At 36.9% G+C, this 17556-nt stretch overlaps 2 protein-coding genes across 7 annotated transcripts in view; both read right to left on the minus strand.

Annotated features, from left to right (window-relative positions):
- Nucleotides 1–170: 170 nt before the first annotated feature.
- On the minus strand, nucleotides 171–3160 carry tmem174 (transmembrane protein 174). Its single transcript, XM_019080029.2, has 2 exons — nucleotides 1963–3160; nucleotides 171–1118 (listed from the first exon to the last, which is right to left on the minus strand). The coding sequence occupies exons 1-2, from the start codon at nucleotides 2694–2696 to the stop codon at nucleotides 1022–1024; spliced, it is 831 nt and encodes a 276-aa protein (XP_018935574.2). The 5' UTR covers nucleotides 2697–3160; the 3' UTR covers nucleotides 171–1021.
- A 7301-nt stretch (nucleotides 3161–10461) lies between these two features.
- Nucleotides 10462–17556, minus strand: part of LOC109062969 (F-BAR domain only protein 2) — a 38305-nt gene continuing 31210 nt past the window's right edge. For 4 of the 6 annotated variants that reach the window (XM_042724265.1, XM_042724266.1, XM_042724269.1 and 1 more), the window contains 10 exons: nucleotides 16856–16971; nucleotides 16608–16737; nucleotides 16209–16268; nucleotides 15706–15817; nucleotides 15279–15434; nucleotides 14528–14660; nucleotides 14146–14345; nucleotides 13547–13611; nucleotides 13126–13290; nucleotides 10462–12951 (listed from right to left, as the gene is read on the minus strand). In XM_042724265.1, the coding sequence (XP_042580199.1) occupies nucleotides 12929–12951; nucleotides 13126–13290; nucleotides 13547–13611; nucleotides 14146–14345; nucleotides 14528–14660; nucleotides 15279–15434; nucleotides 15706–15817; nucleotides 16209–16268; nucleotides 16608–16737; nucleotides 16856–16971 (1160 nt within the window). In that variant the 3' untranslated portion in view covers nucleotides 10462–12928. The remainder of the gene's footprint in view (nucleotides 12952–13125; nucleotides 13291–13546; nucleotides 13612–14145; nucleotides 14346–14527; nucleotides 14661–15278; nucleotides 15435–15705; nucleotides 15818–16208; nucleotides 16269–16607; nucleotides 16738–16855; nucleotides 16972–17556) is intronic. The other 2 variants (XM_042724267.1, XM_042724271.1) reach the window with 1 other exon arrangement.

Below are 17556 nucleotides of genomic sequence, written 5' to 3' on the forward strand. Positions count from 1 at the left end.
ATGCAGTACCTATACACATTGTGGCACGCACACAAAATCTGTTATGTTTTCAGAGCCCATGTTTCATATATTTCTATAAAAATAACGAAATGATTTAAATAATTAAAAAATAATAAAGAATTAAAAAATAATTTAGGTATTTATGTAAATAATACAGCAAACTTGAACGATTTTAATAAAACAAGGTAAAAAAAGAATTATGCAAGCATGGAATATTTCGATTTTTCTCTCTCTCTTTTGGATCACAAGGATCGAACATTACTTTTAATTGCTCAATCGTCGTGTTGATTCAGAATAATAAAATCAATATTTTGTAAGATATTTTTGTTAAGTGTATAGACGGATAGCATATGATAAGATTTTATATTTTATATCGATTAAAAGATAGACCCATAAAAATGTAAAAACAAATACATAGTCTCACATTTCCTACAACGACAGACATGAAATGTTTCTGTTAAAGTTTCTACAAAAAGACGTATAGAGCACATCTCAGTGTACTAGTCGAACTGAACAACCTTCCACCGTTAACATACACTGCTTACTTGCTATGCTGCTGTTGCACTACAACGTGATTCAAATTTTTATTTGTCATTCTTTCAGTTATTAAAATGAACACGCATAAAACACACCACCTTCCCCAGTGTTGGTGAATTAGGATTTTGTTGTACTTCCTCACTCTTTCTGCCCCCATGTGGCCCTCACCGGACGCTCACGTGTGCCATGAAGTTCTCAGGAGCCCAAAAGGACACGAGAGAGCTGAGAAAAATATCATGAGTAGGACAGCAGCACACATTATTTACTAGCCTATATTTTTCACATATGGAAACTTATTTAATATTCTCCCAGTCTCATAAGTAAAATGTCTTGTATATTTCAATTATGAACACTTAGGCTATTTAATATTCTCTCAGTCTCAGCTTAATTTAGTAAAATTACGTAACACATTTACGCTAATGGATACTTTGAGTAAACAAATGAATTTTATTTGAAAAGTTCTTAGTAAAATGTAATTCATTGATCAGGAGTGGAAGAGGTCCTCGTAAGCAGGTGGAGAGGAGGCGCTGTCTGCTGTACTCGCTTTCTCCTCTTCTTCTTCCTCGGAGACACTGCGATTCCTGCAAAGAAACCCGCAAATGTATAATTAATCCCCTTTGGTCAGCCCTTGACGCAAATAATAACGGTAAAAGGTGTATGGCTGACTTTACTTTGTCTGCGTTATATGAGTGTTATTTAAGCGTAATGAATCAGTCTACATGAGAATTTTGGCCAGACCGGTTAGTGTTGTAACACATTTTGTTTTGTTTATGTCTGTAACTGTGTCTTTCGAGTCTCAAACTTTGATATAACATTCACATATTTATCTGCTTCAAATTAAAGCAGTTTAGAAACCTGCAATTTATCCTTTATTAATAAAGCATGTGAAGTTATTCAATCTTACCGCAAAACAGGCGTATGATCTTAAATCGTTCCTTATTTTTACACAGTTGAAGCACCTCCACTGTTAGCTCAGGCGGGCGGTGCTCGTATAATTAGTTAAACTCATAGTGTTACAACACTCCCTGGCCTGCTCTATAAAAATTTAATCTAAATTCAAATATTGGCTTGAACAATACTGAGTTACATTCAAATGGTTACAATGAATGATTCAGTAATACTAGAAGAGTACAAGAGTTTATGCACTGCACATAAGATTTCCTTGAGGTTTATGCCTATTTAAAAATAGATGTTACAGCTCAAAACTGATGTACATTATTACAGTAAATATTTTCTTATTTAGCCTTCCAAGTTGTTTTCTTTGCAATATTATCTTTAATAAACCCATCTTAAAACCAAAAAAGAGATCAGTCATTTTTTTTAATCAGCTCAAGCTGTTATTAATGCTGTTTCTAGACTTTATGCTGGTGATCATGGTGTCTAAATGAATTTAATGCACACTATCATCAGTATTATAATCGTTACCTGTTTTCCCTTTGCTCTGCTGTAGCGTTGTCATGTTCACCAGAATTAAAAGCAGGGTTTTCCACTGGATACATGCTGTAATACTGTGGCGGTGTGTTCACTGTGACTGCTAATGGCTGGTGATTTGAATGCAAACCATTAACAGGACTCAGACTTTGGTCTGGTACTACGGAGGTGTACGGTGGTGGGATGTACTGGACCACCGTGGCCCTGTGGAAGGTAATGGGCTGATTGAATCTAGTGAAGATGAATGATGGTCCTGAAAGGGGCGGCAGAGGGTCCGTTTCAGGTGTTCTCTCGCCATCATTCTGCTTGCAGCTCAGGCAGGACAGCATTCGGAACTTGCAGATGCTTATCAGCACAAATGTACCTCCTACTGACAGCAGAATGGGCCCCAGAAGCTGTGTCCACTCGTAGCTGTGGCTGAAATTGTAATTTGTCCACCCCATAGCCGTGAATGCCATGCCAACCAGGCCCAAGAAGACTCCGGAGAACAGGAGCGTGGCGCCAGCTTTGTCCCCATCTGACACCTGAGTGTTTGAAGAGCTTGGTGCTTGGCTGGGCATCAAAGAGACGACATTCACAGGGACATCACTGGGACTCTGGTTGCTGTTTGTGATGGTACTACAAACACCAGCAGGTACTGCATCACTTGACCCGGCAAGAGGATTTGTCCCTTGATTCCTACTTTCTGTTGTTTTCTTCCAAAGATCTAGAATGCCGTAATGTCTCATCTGGCCAGAACTGCACTGTTTTTGTATAGTAGGTTAAGTATTTAGACACTTGTCTGATGAAGGTCCACTCATCTATGCCTGAAGGATCTTTTAAGAACATTGTTTATCTATTTTGGACATTGGCTCAGAAGCTTAGTTAACAGGTAACAGATCATTGCTATTATGCTGTAGTCTTGAACACTCATCATCATGTTGGTGCGAGCACTGAAATGTGAAATCTGTCGCATGACAGAGCACATGCAGGAAACTGGCAGGTCCAAAGACTAAACCTAAAATTACTTCTTTTTTTTTTTTTTTGGACCAAATATTAAAATTTTATTACAAAACATTACCAAACTAACTGCCTTTTTCAATAGAATCATTAGATCAGTAAAACTAGGATCTGGAGTAAAAAAGTTTGCCATACAATATAAAAGGAATAGTTTACTCAAAAATGAAAATTGTCGTAATTTGCTCCATTTACTCCACCACGTCATTCTGAAGAATGTCTCAACTGTTGTCCATACAATAAAACTCAGAGGGGTTCAAAACAACATTCTTTGATTGAAAAAAAAAAATAGGACATTTTTCAAAATCTGTTCCTTTGTGTTCGACAGAAGAAAGTAAATGATCACAGAATTTTCACTTTCAGCTGAACTATCCTATTAATGTATCACCGAAATCAAAAGAGCAAAGTCTAGAGAATATATATATGCACTATAAAAGTTTCATGATCATTTTTGCACACAACTTAAGCCTTTTCATCCACAAGGGAACCATATGGTAAAATTGCAACAGAATTTCCCTAAATGAGCCAAAACAGAGAGAGAAGTAGGGAGATAAAAAGCTCTGTTTCCGACAATATCAAACAATTCTGCATCACTTTAACTTTTCAAAGCCCTCTCTGGAGTCAAAATGGATTTGATTAGCAAAACAATGTTTTACCCAGAGCACTGCATAACCTAGCAAATTGCAACTAGTGTCCAGTTCACCAAAAAAAAAAAAAAAAAAATAAAAAAACCTGTCACTTAACTTTGATGACACACTTATCTCACAGTAACATTTTACTGTGGAACTAAGGTACTATATATATGTCCTCCACTCTCAATGTCCAATAACAACAGACAGAATCATGAATTGTATTTGTCATGGTTCAACACATATGCAAAATGCATATGCCATGTTTTATTGCAGACCATGTGTTTTTCACAGTCCATTGTTTACCTGTTGTTGTGGAACAGTATATGGAACTTGCAGGTAAATGTTGCCCAGAATTATTTTGTAAACTGGGACTGGACACTGGAGAAACAGTATGATTAAAATCAGTAGATGGTGAAAAAAATAAAATGATATTTTTGATAGGATTGCAAGTATCGTGCTAAATTCATCCAACTTTTCATTAAGGTCAAGCAGTATGTCAGAACCTTCTCGTGCTAGAGACTTTGTTTTAATTCTTTCCCCAAAAGCTCGAGGAGACACCTGAGAGAAATTTAGGAAGAGAATAGATTCCAGCTCAAGAATGTTTAAAATCGGCCCAGCTTTTGGGCCTGACACACTCTTTCAATTAAGCCGAGTCCAAATATTTATGAGGAGAACATTTCCTCTTTCTCTCTCTCTCTTTGTGATCATGGTGTGTAGTATGCATGTGAATAACAAATGTGTGTGCTGGTATGTGTGTGTGCAGGATAGGTCTGCTTAAATGATATCTGCTCAGATATGGTCACCGTGAAAGCTTTGGACAACCTACCAGTAAGTCTTTGTTTGAATCACCCCCTATTGATTCTCTCTACATGCTAGTCAGTTGAATTCGATGGTATGACAAAAGTAGAGAATTTCTTCATATGACCCTGCACTGGATTAATTATTAGTGAAGACTACATTGTCTTAGTATTGTATTAACAAACCACAGTAACTTATTGCTTCATTCGGCTCTAAATGATTAGCCAGCAAATTAAATCTTTTAATATTTGCAACTGCGGTTCACTCTTGATTCCTCTCTTGTCCTAATTTACCTCATCTCCCCTCTTCCTTCCAACGGTTCATATGCAGCACAATATCCAGACCGCACACTATTGCATGAGTATCCACGTCCTCCAATGGGAAAAGTCCGCCTGCAATCACAAAAGGGGCCTTAATGGGTTTCCATTGCACAGTCTATCTATTTCTCTCTCTCCCAGTCTTTGACCACCCACTTCATTTCAATGAGGCAGCACGTTGCTTCATGACATAGTCACGTACATCCTCCACAACCAATCAGCCAAGAGCTACTGCACCCATCTGTTTTCACCAGCCATATTTTGTTCTGCGTTTCTCCACTGCTTCATTCATTAATTTGTTCATTAAAAAGTTGTGAATCTGCTCAGTGGTATACAAGTATACACTACATTAATACATTTTAAAACACCTGTTTTCTATTTTAATTATAACATTCAATTTAATCCTGTGATGACACACCTGAAATTTTAAGCCACCAAAAATCATTCTGACATTCTGATTTGGTTCGCAAGAAACATATATATTACTGACCCTAAACTTTTAAACAGCAGTGTATATTTGAAACAACTGGTTAAAACATAAATGTCCTTTGAATGTCTGCCAACCCCAGAGAATTTGACATCAAATCTTATCTGCACATCAACTTTATGTAAATTATGAAATTATTTTACCTAAATGTATTATTTTATCTGCCAGCTCACTCTAAGATAAAAAAAAAATAATTGCAATGTACACACATGAAGCAAGAATCAACACTGCAACAATATTAGAGTAATATTAACACTGAAAACCTCTGAAGTGATTTTACTGCAGTTGAGATGCAAAATGGCACCAGTTGCAGTTGTATGAAACAAAAGTATTTCAGATTCAGTCTGACACAAAGTTGCTATGAACAACACTGAATATTAGGAAAGATCAGCCAACTGAATGCTGATATTGACCAACTGGAAGTATCAAGTATTCAAGAGCATCGTGCAATAACTCACACTGGCAGACTTGCACAAATGACTTCATCGGTATGTGATTAGATATGATTATCTGCAATACAGGACACAAAGCTTTGACATTTTTGTTGTGATCTGGTGCAGGCAATATTACCTCATCTTTGGCTGACTGATAGTATAGACACTGTGGGGCTGCTCCATGGGAGTTAAGATGTCGCTATCCTCCATCATGGCCCCCGACCTTGTGACAAATTGCCCATGACGTGGCTTTGCTCGCCAGGCACGGAAGCCTGTTCTCTCTCGCATCTCTCATTCCCTTCAACCTGCCTTTCTCCTGTCCTCCCATTGTTCCATCCTTCCACTGCTCTGAGCTCTCATCTACAGTTTCTCTTTGGCTCAGTATGGAGGAACAGGTTTACGTGCCCGTTCACCAATCTGCTTTCAAACCAGAGAGCAGAGAGGCATAGACAGTGTAGGAGGGAGAGAGACACAAGGAGAGAAACAAATGCTGCTGCGGCTGTTGAGTAACTGAGGGGAACCAATCACAATAATCAAAGTAAAATCCAGGCAGAAGATGGACTTTTGTATCTGCCAGCCTGTAAACAAAAGCAGATCAATTTTGTTTCCAAACACTTTGCTTTGTGACACGATTCTGGCCATTTTATTAGCCTTTCAAATTGTGAGCACCACTTCAAACATCCTCACAAAGTCTCTTGTCTGTACACTTTATTTATAAAGACATTAAATCCATCCAACCCACACTAGCTTGGAAAAGTAACAGAATGGAACATCAGCCTCAAACAAACGATTTATGTACAGGTATTTTAAAGATTTGATGCCACTCACCTTGTCAAATGTGTTGAACTTGTTAAATCCAGTTATTATTTCATCCTTAAAAGCACTCGCTGTATTAATCTAGAGTTTCGTTCCAAATGAATTTATAATCCTGAAAGGAAACCAGCCGATCATAAATTTGACAAGACTGAGAAAATGCTTTTTATTTTTGTGTGCAATAATATGCATCAAACATTGCAAACACACGTTTATTTAGCTTTATTGTTAGTTTTTCTAAATGGGTTTCCAATTTCATAGACTAACCAGAAAATGTTGTGCATTTTCACAATATTAAAACATTTATTTGTTTAATTAGCATACAATTTTCACAATGAGAAAATGGAGATTTTTGTCAGAGTTGTGTTTAAGCAACAGAGTTCCTAACGTAGCAGAGAAAGTGGACTGTGACTGCAGCATTACCTCACTTTTTGGGACAATACTATGCCCCAACTTTAGCTAAGCAAACACACACATACAAACCATGTCCAGATTCATCCTCACGAGGACTCAATTAACCATCACAACACTGGCAAAAGGCTCTACGGCTTCCAGTAACCACCTTAATGAGTCAATAGGGCCTAGAATTAGTAGTGAAAGCATTATGAGATGCAGAGATGTCACTGGACAGATAACATGTTACTAAAACAAGGTTTCTATTAAAACATCTTTCAACATACAGATTCTAGAGGGTGAAATATGAGTGTCAGGAGAATCTGAAGGATTTCAGATGGTATGAAGCGAGCTCCTCATGCACTGTTGTTTTGGGAGACCAACCAAAGGCTGAAGCGAGGGAGGAGCCGGCAGATGTGGACGGAGATCAAGAATGATATTAGGTGTGGTTAGGAGAGGAGGAAGAGGGAAAGAGATGATACAGGAAGATAGATGTTTTCAGAATGGAGGAGAGGAGAAAATAAACAGAATACAGTCAGAAGATGGGTGCGGGTGGAAACGTGGAAAGTTAAAGAGAGAAAGAGAAGCCAAAGGATTAAAGAGGAGTAAATGAGGGGAATAGTGTGAGATGGAGGAGAAAAGCAAACACATTTTTAAGTTATGAAGGTCCAGCTAGTGTGTTTGCTCAGATGGTTTTGCTCATACTGAAGAGGGGGGCGCTGGATCAAAAGGCCATGTCATTCTGTAATGGAGCATAAACGTAAGTGATGCTGCTCCTGCTCTCTCCTTCTTTAATAACTCAACTCTATTACCCCACAGAGTCTATGCGAAAACATAGCCTGTGACAACATCCAAAGAACATTCGAAATCAGTTAGCTAAGAGACGAAAGACCCTCTACTCTTTAACCTTCTAAGCAGAGCACGATATCTTCACTCTGGATCACTTTGAGACATTGATAGTGCATCGATGGGAGTGGTGGGAGCCAATTTAGTATCAGGGAATAAAAAATCATTGACAAATACAGTAGCCTATAGATTAGGTAAAGTAGGGGAGACCGGGTGCAACTGTATTGTTTTTTACTATTTTCCTTACAGACTACATGAAGTAGACATAACTCACAAACTTTAAATACACTAGTCATCTTTTGATACAAGAAACAAATACAGGTGCACTGATTAATAATACAGTTGATATATTTTCACTAATCAGGACAAGACTATAATATTAAATTAAATGCAATGAGTTAGAGTATTACAATTGTCCCCTTGTTGGAACCTATAATATGACTTTGAAAAATAAGTCACATTACTGAATCTCAAAGAAAAGCCCACCTCAAAGTAATCACTTTACTGCTGTAGTATAGTATGTAATAAAGTGTGTGTGTGTATATATATATGTACTGTATGTATGGTTCAAATTCTTTTAGATATCAGGCTTCACATGCAATCAAAAAGCAAAAGTCAGTTTCTATTTTTGCAGAAGACTAGGGAACTATTCTAGTAGTAACTACATTTCAATTATTTAAATATATTGTAATATAATATATTATGGTTTATATATATTGTGACGAGAGGGGCGGGGCTGAGAGCCATGGTGGAGTTATATGAGAATGCATGACACCTGCGCCACTCACCGGTCTCGAGTCCCAAGGAGGAGCTCCAGAAGGATAAAGGGAGGAACGACGAATGTGTAAGAGGAGAGAGGACCAGGCCTGAATTTTATTTTGTGTTTATTTTTTTATTAACGTTTTTATTTAAATGTTAAAAACATTTCCTCTTACACAAACAAAATACTGTACATCCAAAAAATAATGTCCATACCCCAAAATCAGTATTTTGTTAAAAACTTTTGCTGAGGTGAAAAGATTGTGCTCCTTTTCCACAGGCAGAGAGAATCCTACTGAGCATGGGTAGATAAAGTGTCATGACCATGCCTGTGTCCAAGGTGCATACTATTAGTGATCCTCTGCCCATCTTGACTTCTGAGAGACACTGCCACTCTGAGAGGCTCTTTTGTATACCCAATCATGTTGCCAATTGACCTAATAAGTTGCAAATTGGTCCTCCAGCTGTTCCTTATATGTACATTTAACTTTTCCGGCCTCTTATTGCTACCTGTCCCAACTTTTTTGGAATGTGTAGCTCTCATGAAATCCAAAATGAGCCAATATTTGGCATGCCATTTCAAAATGTCTCACTTTCAACATTTGATATGTTATCTATATTCTATTGTGAATAAAATATAAGTTTATGAGATTAAATTGTAAAAAATATGTAAATTATTCCATTCCTTTTTTACTCACAATTTGTACAGTATCCCAACTTTTTTGGAATCGGGTTTGTACTTTTTAGTGTATGTTTTTGTTATTTTACCAAAATCCAAGTCTGATAGCCTTCCGGTAAGTAAGGAAAACATTAAGTGTCCAAAATTCCACAATTATTTATTGATTTACTCTCAGCTAATTAAGTTAGGCCTAGGCTTACATTATATCAGGATACCTCAAGTGCACTTCATCTTTATGGAGTTGTCAGTGTGAGCACAATAGGCCCACTCTACACTATACATGGCATAAAATAGAGCCTAAGCATGCAAATTGGGATGCATCTTTGATTGGTTCCTGAATAAACGAGTGCTATTCAGTCAACTGAATATTTCCATGACTCACTCATAAAGACTTTTGCCAACTAGTGGCGTAACGTTGTTGCTTGTAGAAACAGTCTCTGAAAATCTGTCTTAAACAATGGGTGTGATACAAACACTGAAGAAATTAAAGGACTGAAAATAACTTGTATAAAAGTGTCTAAACCATATATTAAATTCAGATCAAGTAGTGTAATCAGGATTAAGCAGGTCTGATGTAGATCAAACTGTGAAGCGCAGAGGCCTTTTTTTTTTTTGGAAAGGGTTCATGAAGGGGTCTACAACCCTGACACATATGTAAACACATAAAAGACACACACATTAGGTGCGTAAGAAAGCCGGATGGCTAGCATATGTGGGTAAGTTTTATTTCACTTTGCAAGGAGCAGTGGAAGTGCAGCAGATGTGTTCAGAAGCATGACTGTGTAAACATCTGAATGTTGAATTGCTTTATCGTTAAATCTATCCATACTTTCCCCAAGTAGAAATCAACCATCAAGTGCCTGAAAAATGCTTAAATACATGGAAACAATACTGAATAGCTTAAGCACAGTCCAAAATTATGAGGTACAGTGTTACGTTTACGAATCAGAACCTGATCTGTGTCTGTAGCACTCAGTCATCAGAAGAGTTACCTGCTCTGAATGATAAATTGAAAGTTTATTTAGTTGTAAACAATCATATATTCATAACAAGGTCTTCCAGAGGTCAGTATGTAGATATTCAGAATGTACGCATGTTACTTTTGCAGTACACATTGTGAGATTTCAATTTGGAGTTAATCGTCAATATTAGCTGGTGAAATTAGTGCATATAGGGAAAAAAACAAACATCAACTATTCTCTCAAATGACTGAAATGAAACGTATGCCAAAAGCTGCTGACAAAAGAGGAGGTATTACTGATGGGAAATTGAGCTGTGTTTTGATGAAGGAAATGAAGCTTAATTTCTTAACAGCTATATGCAAACAAAGACAGACAAGTTAGCATTCTGTAGTATTTCTTATATTTGTATAGATTTATATATTACACATTTATTACTGACATCATAAAGCAGAGAAACATGGCAGAAATATCTGTAAAAATTTACAATAGGTGGGTATTAAAAAAAAAACAAAAAAAAATTCACCAAATGTTTTACCATGCCATTGAATGTGGACAAAAAGAAAGAAAGAAAAGAAGAAACTTTTTAAATGCTCCACAATGACTTTGAATATTGACGTGACTGTAGAGGCAGCAAGAACCAGCTCGCTAACTACACAATTAGTTCATATTCACTTAAAGAAGCCAATATTGTATTGTATTCGGATGCTACATTGACCAGGATGTTCACCAGCTGATTTCTGCCTCTGTATTGACACCAACACCACATTTTATACTGAATACAAGTGAATAAAACAGTACATAAAGACAGTGATGAATCTGACTATAAAATCTTTATGTTGTTACTTTACAAAACTGTTAGGCTGCTATCGAAGAGACAAAAAAAGTTCCTGGTGAAAACAAGAAGTAATAAGAACGTCATTGTTTTCAGATTCATCCTTCATTTGAGGCTTTTAGTGTTTATTAGTGTTTTTCATTTTAAGGTACACATGGTGTTGGCTATCGCTGAGTTTGGGGTAGCCCTTGGAGACGTGGTCCTCTGAAGAGGACAAGGCAAATAGCCCTTGTATTGGGGAGAGACCCCCTTAAAGCACTGTAAATGCTCACCACTGGGTTCCAGCAAAAAAAAAAAAAAAAAAAAAAAGAAAATCTCAAAATGAAGAAATCTACCACGTGGCAGTTTGACCCTGCACACATTTAAACTTCCACTGGCTCATTGCATCATTGTGCTTTTTGATTTGTATTTGGCAAACTTGCTCAAAGCAAAAAAGATCATTCGAGCCATAATTTAAAGAAACTAATGCGTTCAGGTTATTATTAACATTAAACACTCAAAAACAGACGTGACGGCACATTTGGTGAAAACATATACACACAGCATCCCTTAAAAATACATTTATCTAATAAAATTGGTAGTCCGTTGTAAATCAACTACACTAAAAAGTGTGCATGCTTGTAATTCATCTTGATATGCTAATGATCACAATATTTTGGTCTGTTTATCAACAAGGATTTCCCCAAATGGTCAGGTCGTGTTTGTAATTAGAAATTTCTCACAGTGAAAACTTTTTGTGGTTATTTTGGTATCATTTCTGCACACATCTATAAGGCATTACAGAAAACACCTGGGTGACGTCTAAAACGGGAACAGCACATTCCTTTGCAGTGAACGGTAAAGCAGAGGTAAAGCACTCTAAAGGGGTTTGAAGGACAAAGGCTAAAGTTTAGGCAGTGTTTTCCCTTCAGTATCCCATCAGGAAACATCAAGAACCGAACTGGCACTTCAAAAATTTAGGAAGAGGAAAGGTCATAATGTAAAAAAGGGGAAAACATGGGTCTTTTAGACTTCAACATGCAAATTGTCCTGTATAATTATTTTAAGTTACAAAAAAAGAGGCACTGAAGTCAGCGTTAAGTTTCCTTTTGCTGTTAAGGAAGACACACAATTAACCAGTAGGTTCTCTTGACAATGTTAAAGTGAAAATGGCACTAAACTTCAAAAACAATCCATAAATGTAATTTTGAAAGCTTATACCTTCATTGCACATTTATAAGGAAAAATGAAAATGAAAAAAAAAAAATGAAACTGAAAACAGCAACAACAAAAAAAAAAACAAACAAATTTGGGGGGGTCTAAATCTATCAGATGGATGTGCAATGCTCGCTTATGGAAAAGACCACGGACGAGAAGTAAGGCTTTCTTGTGAGAATGAAGTAATCTATTGCTGAGGCTTTTCTCTGGCTCTCCTTTTTTCCTTGTTTTTTTCCACCTTTTGTTCTCCTCATTGTCATTGTTACTGACATTAGGGTGAATACAAATGGAGAAATGAATGCTCAACAAATATCCAGAAAGATTGTTAGTGCAGTTTTTTTTGTCCTTTTTTGCCTAGATAAGTTGTATTATACACTTTTAATTAATATTACAAATTGTTAACTATACATATCAAAATAACAAACACTACCGTTCTGACTTTATAAAAGTCTGAATTGATCGTAAAGTATCAAAGATTAATGATTTAATTCGCCAATATCCTGACATTCCTAATTTTTTCTTTTCTTTTCTTTTTTTTATTTTTCTTTGTACACAGTGTTTGATATTCAGTGCTACGTTAATATAGTATAATAATCTTGAATCTCCAGAAGGTGCTTCACTGGAACTGGATCGTTCAGAGCGTGGAGAGGAAACAGAAGCATGAGAGGCCTTCACCCAGACAGCTCTCTTTTTCCATCCCCCCTAACGATCCTCCATAAATATCATTGCGAACCAGTGACAGAATTAATGAATGAACAGAGATTAACCTCCAGATTTTCTCTGCATTTGAGAGCGGACAGGCCTCTGCTCAGATCTCAGCAGTCAGCCATATAGCGGCCTGTGAATGTACATAAAACACACAAACTCATTTCAATGACAAAACTACATGCTTGTGCATATGCTGAGAATGTGTTGAAATCTAAACTGTTATAATAACACCATGATCTCGAATCATAACATCTTCTAGTGATAGTGTAAATGTTGCTTTGGTGAAGTCTAAAGTCAATCTTACCAGTGGCAAATCTCTTCTTACTGAGCGAGAGACGGTAACCAGAGCCGACCAGTTCCATATCTACACCAGACAGAGTGCTGCCTTCACTGAAGAACTGAACAGCCAGGGTGGCAGGGACGGATGGACCATCAGACAGCTCAAACTTTGCTCTCAAAGAACCAGAGCCTGACGCATACAAACATAGTCAATACCGAAATACTCTGTGCCAGATGATCTTTTAATCTCTACAACATAATGTAGAAATTGCACTGTGGTATCTGCTTTCTGAAAACAATTTTTGACCTTTTTGCATTGATATTTTAATTGGTCTATAAATTAAATACTATTGTGCACTTACTCACAAGCTGAGCATGTGCTATTAAGTACAAAAATACGTTTTTAACTAATAAAATATATATCAAATATATATATTTGTTCTTACCTTCATTTTCAGACTTGTCAGAGATATCACTCAATTTCCATAATGACTTATTCTGTTCTGCATTCCTAATTAAAACAGTAACAATCACGTGGTTAAAGTGACTCTATGATTAGGTATACAGCACTGTTTATTAACAGTTTTTTTATTTTTTGAAAGAAATTATTGCTTTTATTAAGCAAGGGTGCATTAAATCGGTCAAAAGTGACTACAAAGACATTTACTTTTTTTTTTTTTTTTTTCAAATAAATGTTTTTTTTTCCCTCTCCATTCAACAAAGAATCCTGAAAAAAATGTATCTTGTTTGCCACAAAATATTAGGCATTAGGCAAATATTAAATTAAAAAAAAGTTACTTTAAAAATGTAAAAAATATTGTACAATATTACAGTTTTTACAGAATTTTTAATAAAATAAATGCAGCCTCTTTAGTTTGAACTTCTTTTAAAAAAATGGAAAAAAATCACCAACCCCAAACTTTTAAATGATAGTGTATATTATGTATATAATGTAAATATTACAGTGATTAGGTCCATACAGCAGTTTTTATCACAAGATATATTGGGTGTTTGTATATTTGTGTGCCTACTCCCTCCAACTCACCAGATGGCATTGGGAAGTGACTGCATGTTTGTGACGCCACCACTGACGGGCACTAACACCTGTACATTGGTGAGAGCTGCGGGGGACTGCATGGACTCTGGGTTGTATCGGTAGTCCACTCGCAGGTCTGTAGTACTAGAGGTGCATTTCCAGTACACCACAAGGTTCAGAGGACTTGACTGAATCCCATTTGAACATACCTGAGAAAAGAAGGCCAAGGGATCTTTGCTTACCCACCAATAATCAGGCAAACTAAATATCAACAAGTAATGCAAGTATACTAGAACAGCTAGTACTAACATGCTTTACTTGTATGCTTTTTGAAGAATTCATAGGCTAACAGAGAACTATCCCAAAGATAACTGAATGAAAAACTACAAACCTGGTACTTTAAGATGTCCACGTTGTAATAGGATGCAGCAGGGTTCTGCTCAGAGATCTTCCTGAGGTACGCTGTCAGTGCAGGCATGTTCAGCCAAAAGTCTTTAGTGTTTGTGTCGCTCTGGGAGGAATCACTGGAGTCACACACACACACACACACACACACACACACACACACACACACACAGAAAACACTATTAAGAGCTCAATAATTCATTGCTGCGTGTCATTGTAGCAGCATGTAACAACTAACCCTACTGCAGCAGCTCAACTATTAAATCACAAATCCCTCCTGATTTGATTAGTCGTGCCTGGGAGCTGCTGGCACGAACTCGCACAACAGCAAAAAGGATGTGGGTGAGTGAGAGCAGCGCAAGTGTAGCCTAAGCACTTGATGCTAATATGTGGAATCATGATGCAAAATAAGAAGGCTGTTACAAATATACAAAATATTTCAAGCCAGTCTCTTATGCCCACCAAGGCTGCATTTATTTGATTAATAACACCGTAAAACAGTTTTTCATTTTATATTTCAATATTTTTATTTATTCCTGTGATGGCAAAGCTGAATGTTCATACATGCTTTATAAGGATTAATTTATTCGAAATATAAATCTCTTGTAACATTAAAATGTCTTTACTGTCACTTTTGATCAATTTAATGCATCCTTACTGAATAAAAAAAAAAAAATCACTAATAATAAAAATACTGACCCGATGGTAGTGTAAGACAAGCAGAAACACAAACTCACCTGTGCAGTAGTTGCTGGTTGGGCATGATTTGCTCTAATCTGCTAGTGTTTGAGAGTTTGAAGCTGAGTACAGCAGGAGATGGAGTAGAGGTGAAAATCTTGATGATGCCGCTGGGAAAGGACAGGGTCATGTCTCCTGTGATCTTCACAATGCACCTAAAATCACATTTGAGGATTTTTAAAAATCATTTTACAGATATCACATTCAGAGCTCAGCATACATTACAATTCACTTATGAATTATTTCAGAAAATACAAATTTTCCATTTCCAATTTATTTTGTTTCAATTATAATTGTATTACTCTCTGATGTTCCTAGGCATGGAGATCACAACTGTACAACTCTCTATGTCAAATGTATAGAATGTCTTTAGAAGTCTGTATGAAGTCTGTATGGTCTTTGCAGGGCAGATGATGTGAAACTCACTTGCTGGGATCTGCTCCTTTGAAATAGGCATTAACTGATTCTGTGAATGCTACTGCAATGGGCAATGCATCCTGGGAAGCCAGTGTCACTGGACTGGGCCCACGAGAGGTCCCTAGGAGAGAAAAGAATAGAAAATAAGAGAGACGGAGAAAAAAATAATTTAAGTACTGTGATTGAGGTCAGACAATTCAAACCTTCGCAGTGACAAATACTGAAAGATCAACAGGTAAAATGAAAAGACATCTTTGAGCAATTTCTGCCAAGCATCCTCATCTGCCACAATACAACACAGCAGCACAATAGTCAGTTTTATAATTAGAGATCATCCACATTAGTTTGAGGCAAGAAAAATCCAGCACCGATCAAATGGCATGTTACAGAATGGTAATAGGGTGTGGTTTAGCAGATGGGGCAATGCAGTTGGTTGATCAAGGACAGATGATCATTCATGAGTTTGTTAGTAAGTTAGAACAAAATGTTCTTCTGGGTTCTTTCCACTGTACCTGCAGGAGTCTCACATCTCTTCTCAAATGTGGGCAGTTTCCCCACGAACAGATCATCCTCTAATTCAAAATGAAAGGAAGGAAACCAAAAAGAGAAAGAAAAATAGGCCGAGAGCACAGCCCAACAGTGAAGGGTGAGGATGGAGTGATCTGGTAAGCAATATGTTGACCATATAATGAAATAAAATGTGTAGAACATTATTTGTGCACATGTTAGCTTTCCTTAGATGTGGAAATGAGTATAAAAAAAAACATTTTGAAAAAAACTAAATAACCCAATACACATGAATTTCATTGTTATTTTATTGTGAATGCGGATGATGTGAATGCAGATTTTGTGTGGGCAGCTTGTGTTCATCTTAATGGTGTGTATATGAGGGTGTGAAATTGAAGACTCACCAACAGTTGGTGTGTTGCTGGCACTCAAGGAGGTGTTGGAGCTGAGAGAGGAGGAGCTCTCGGCACGAGCCAGAGGAGCAGCAGGAGGGGGGCTGGAGTTGGACATCTTAGGAGGGCTGAACGGTCGGACCTGCAGAAAACAACTAACTGATTAATAATTCACTGCATTCAATCCTCATTTAGTTTGGGTTCAGTCACTATAATATAGCCTGTGTGAGGTGGAATCAGGGAATATCTTCTTTACTCACAGCCTCATTGATGCCCGTCAGTTTGCCTGCAGGCAGTTTGGGCCGGGATAATGGTCTTGGAGGCGGGACAATGGTTGCTGTGCCCAGGGGAGTGGTTGGCCTGTTTGGAGGTGGTACTGTGCCAAAAAAAAAAAAAGATGTTCACAAATGTTAAAACCACAAGATGTACAAAAAAGGGGAAAATGCAGAAGTAGCACACTCTGAGCATGATTAAAGGCAATAATGCTGAAAAACATTTAAAATGTTGCTACAATAGGTTTGACATTACACAGTCTTGCAGAAACAGGCTAACAGTCAAATCTAAAGTTTACATCTAATGCACATGCAACGTCCAACGACACAATATAAACAAATGATAAATTATGGAAAAACATAAAGTGAATACAGAAAATAAGTATAAAAAACAAAATCAAGTAAAGAAATGAAATGAAAAGAAACATCTGCACCTTTTAAACCATCTTAGTCATACTGTTTTGGAATTAGAAAATGCTGCATATGATATTTCTGAGCAAATTTGCAGACATATTTGCATTGAGATGCTTTGCAGGTGAATCGAAAAAAAACAAAAGGCAAACCAAACTTAGGCCACACTTTCTTACTGTATCCAGCTAAAAAAATGCATTTTGATTTAAATCAATAATCAATGCAGAAAATGCAAAAAATAAATAGATATTCATATTAATTTAACTTAAGTAACTTTA

This window comes from Cyprinus carpio, chromosome B5 (genome assembly GCF_018340385.1).
Source record: "Cyprinus carpio isolate SPL01 chromosome B5, ASM1834038v1, whole genome shotgun sequence".
In the NCBI taxonomy this organism is placed as follows: Eukaryota; Metazoa; Chordata; class Actinopteri; order Cypriniformes; family Cyprinidae; genus Cyprinus; species Cyprinus carpio.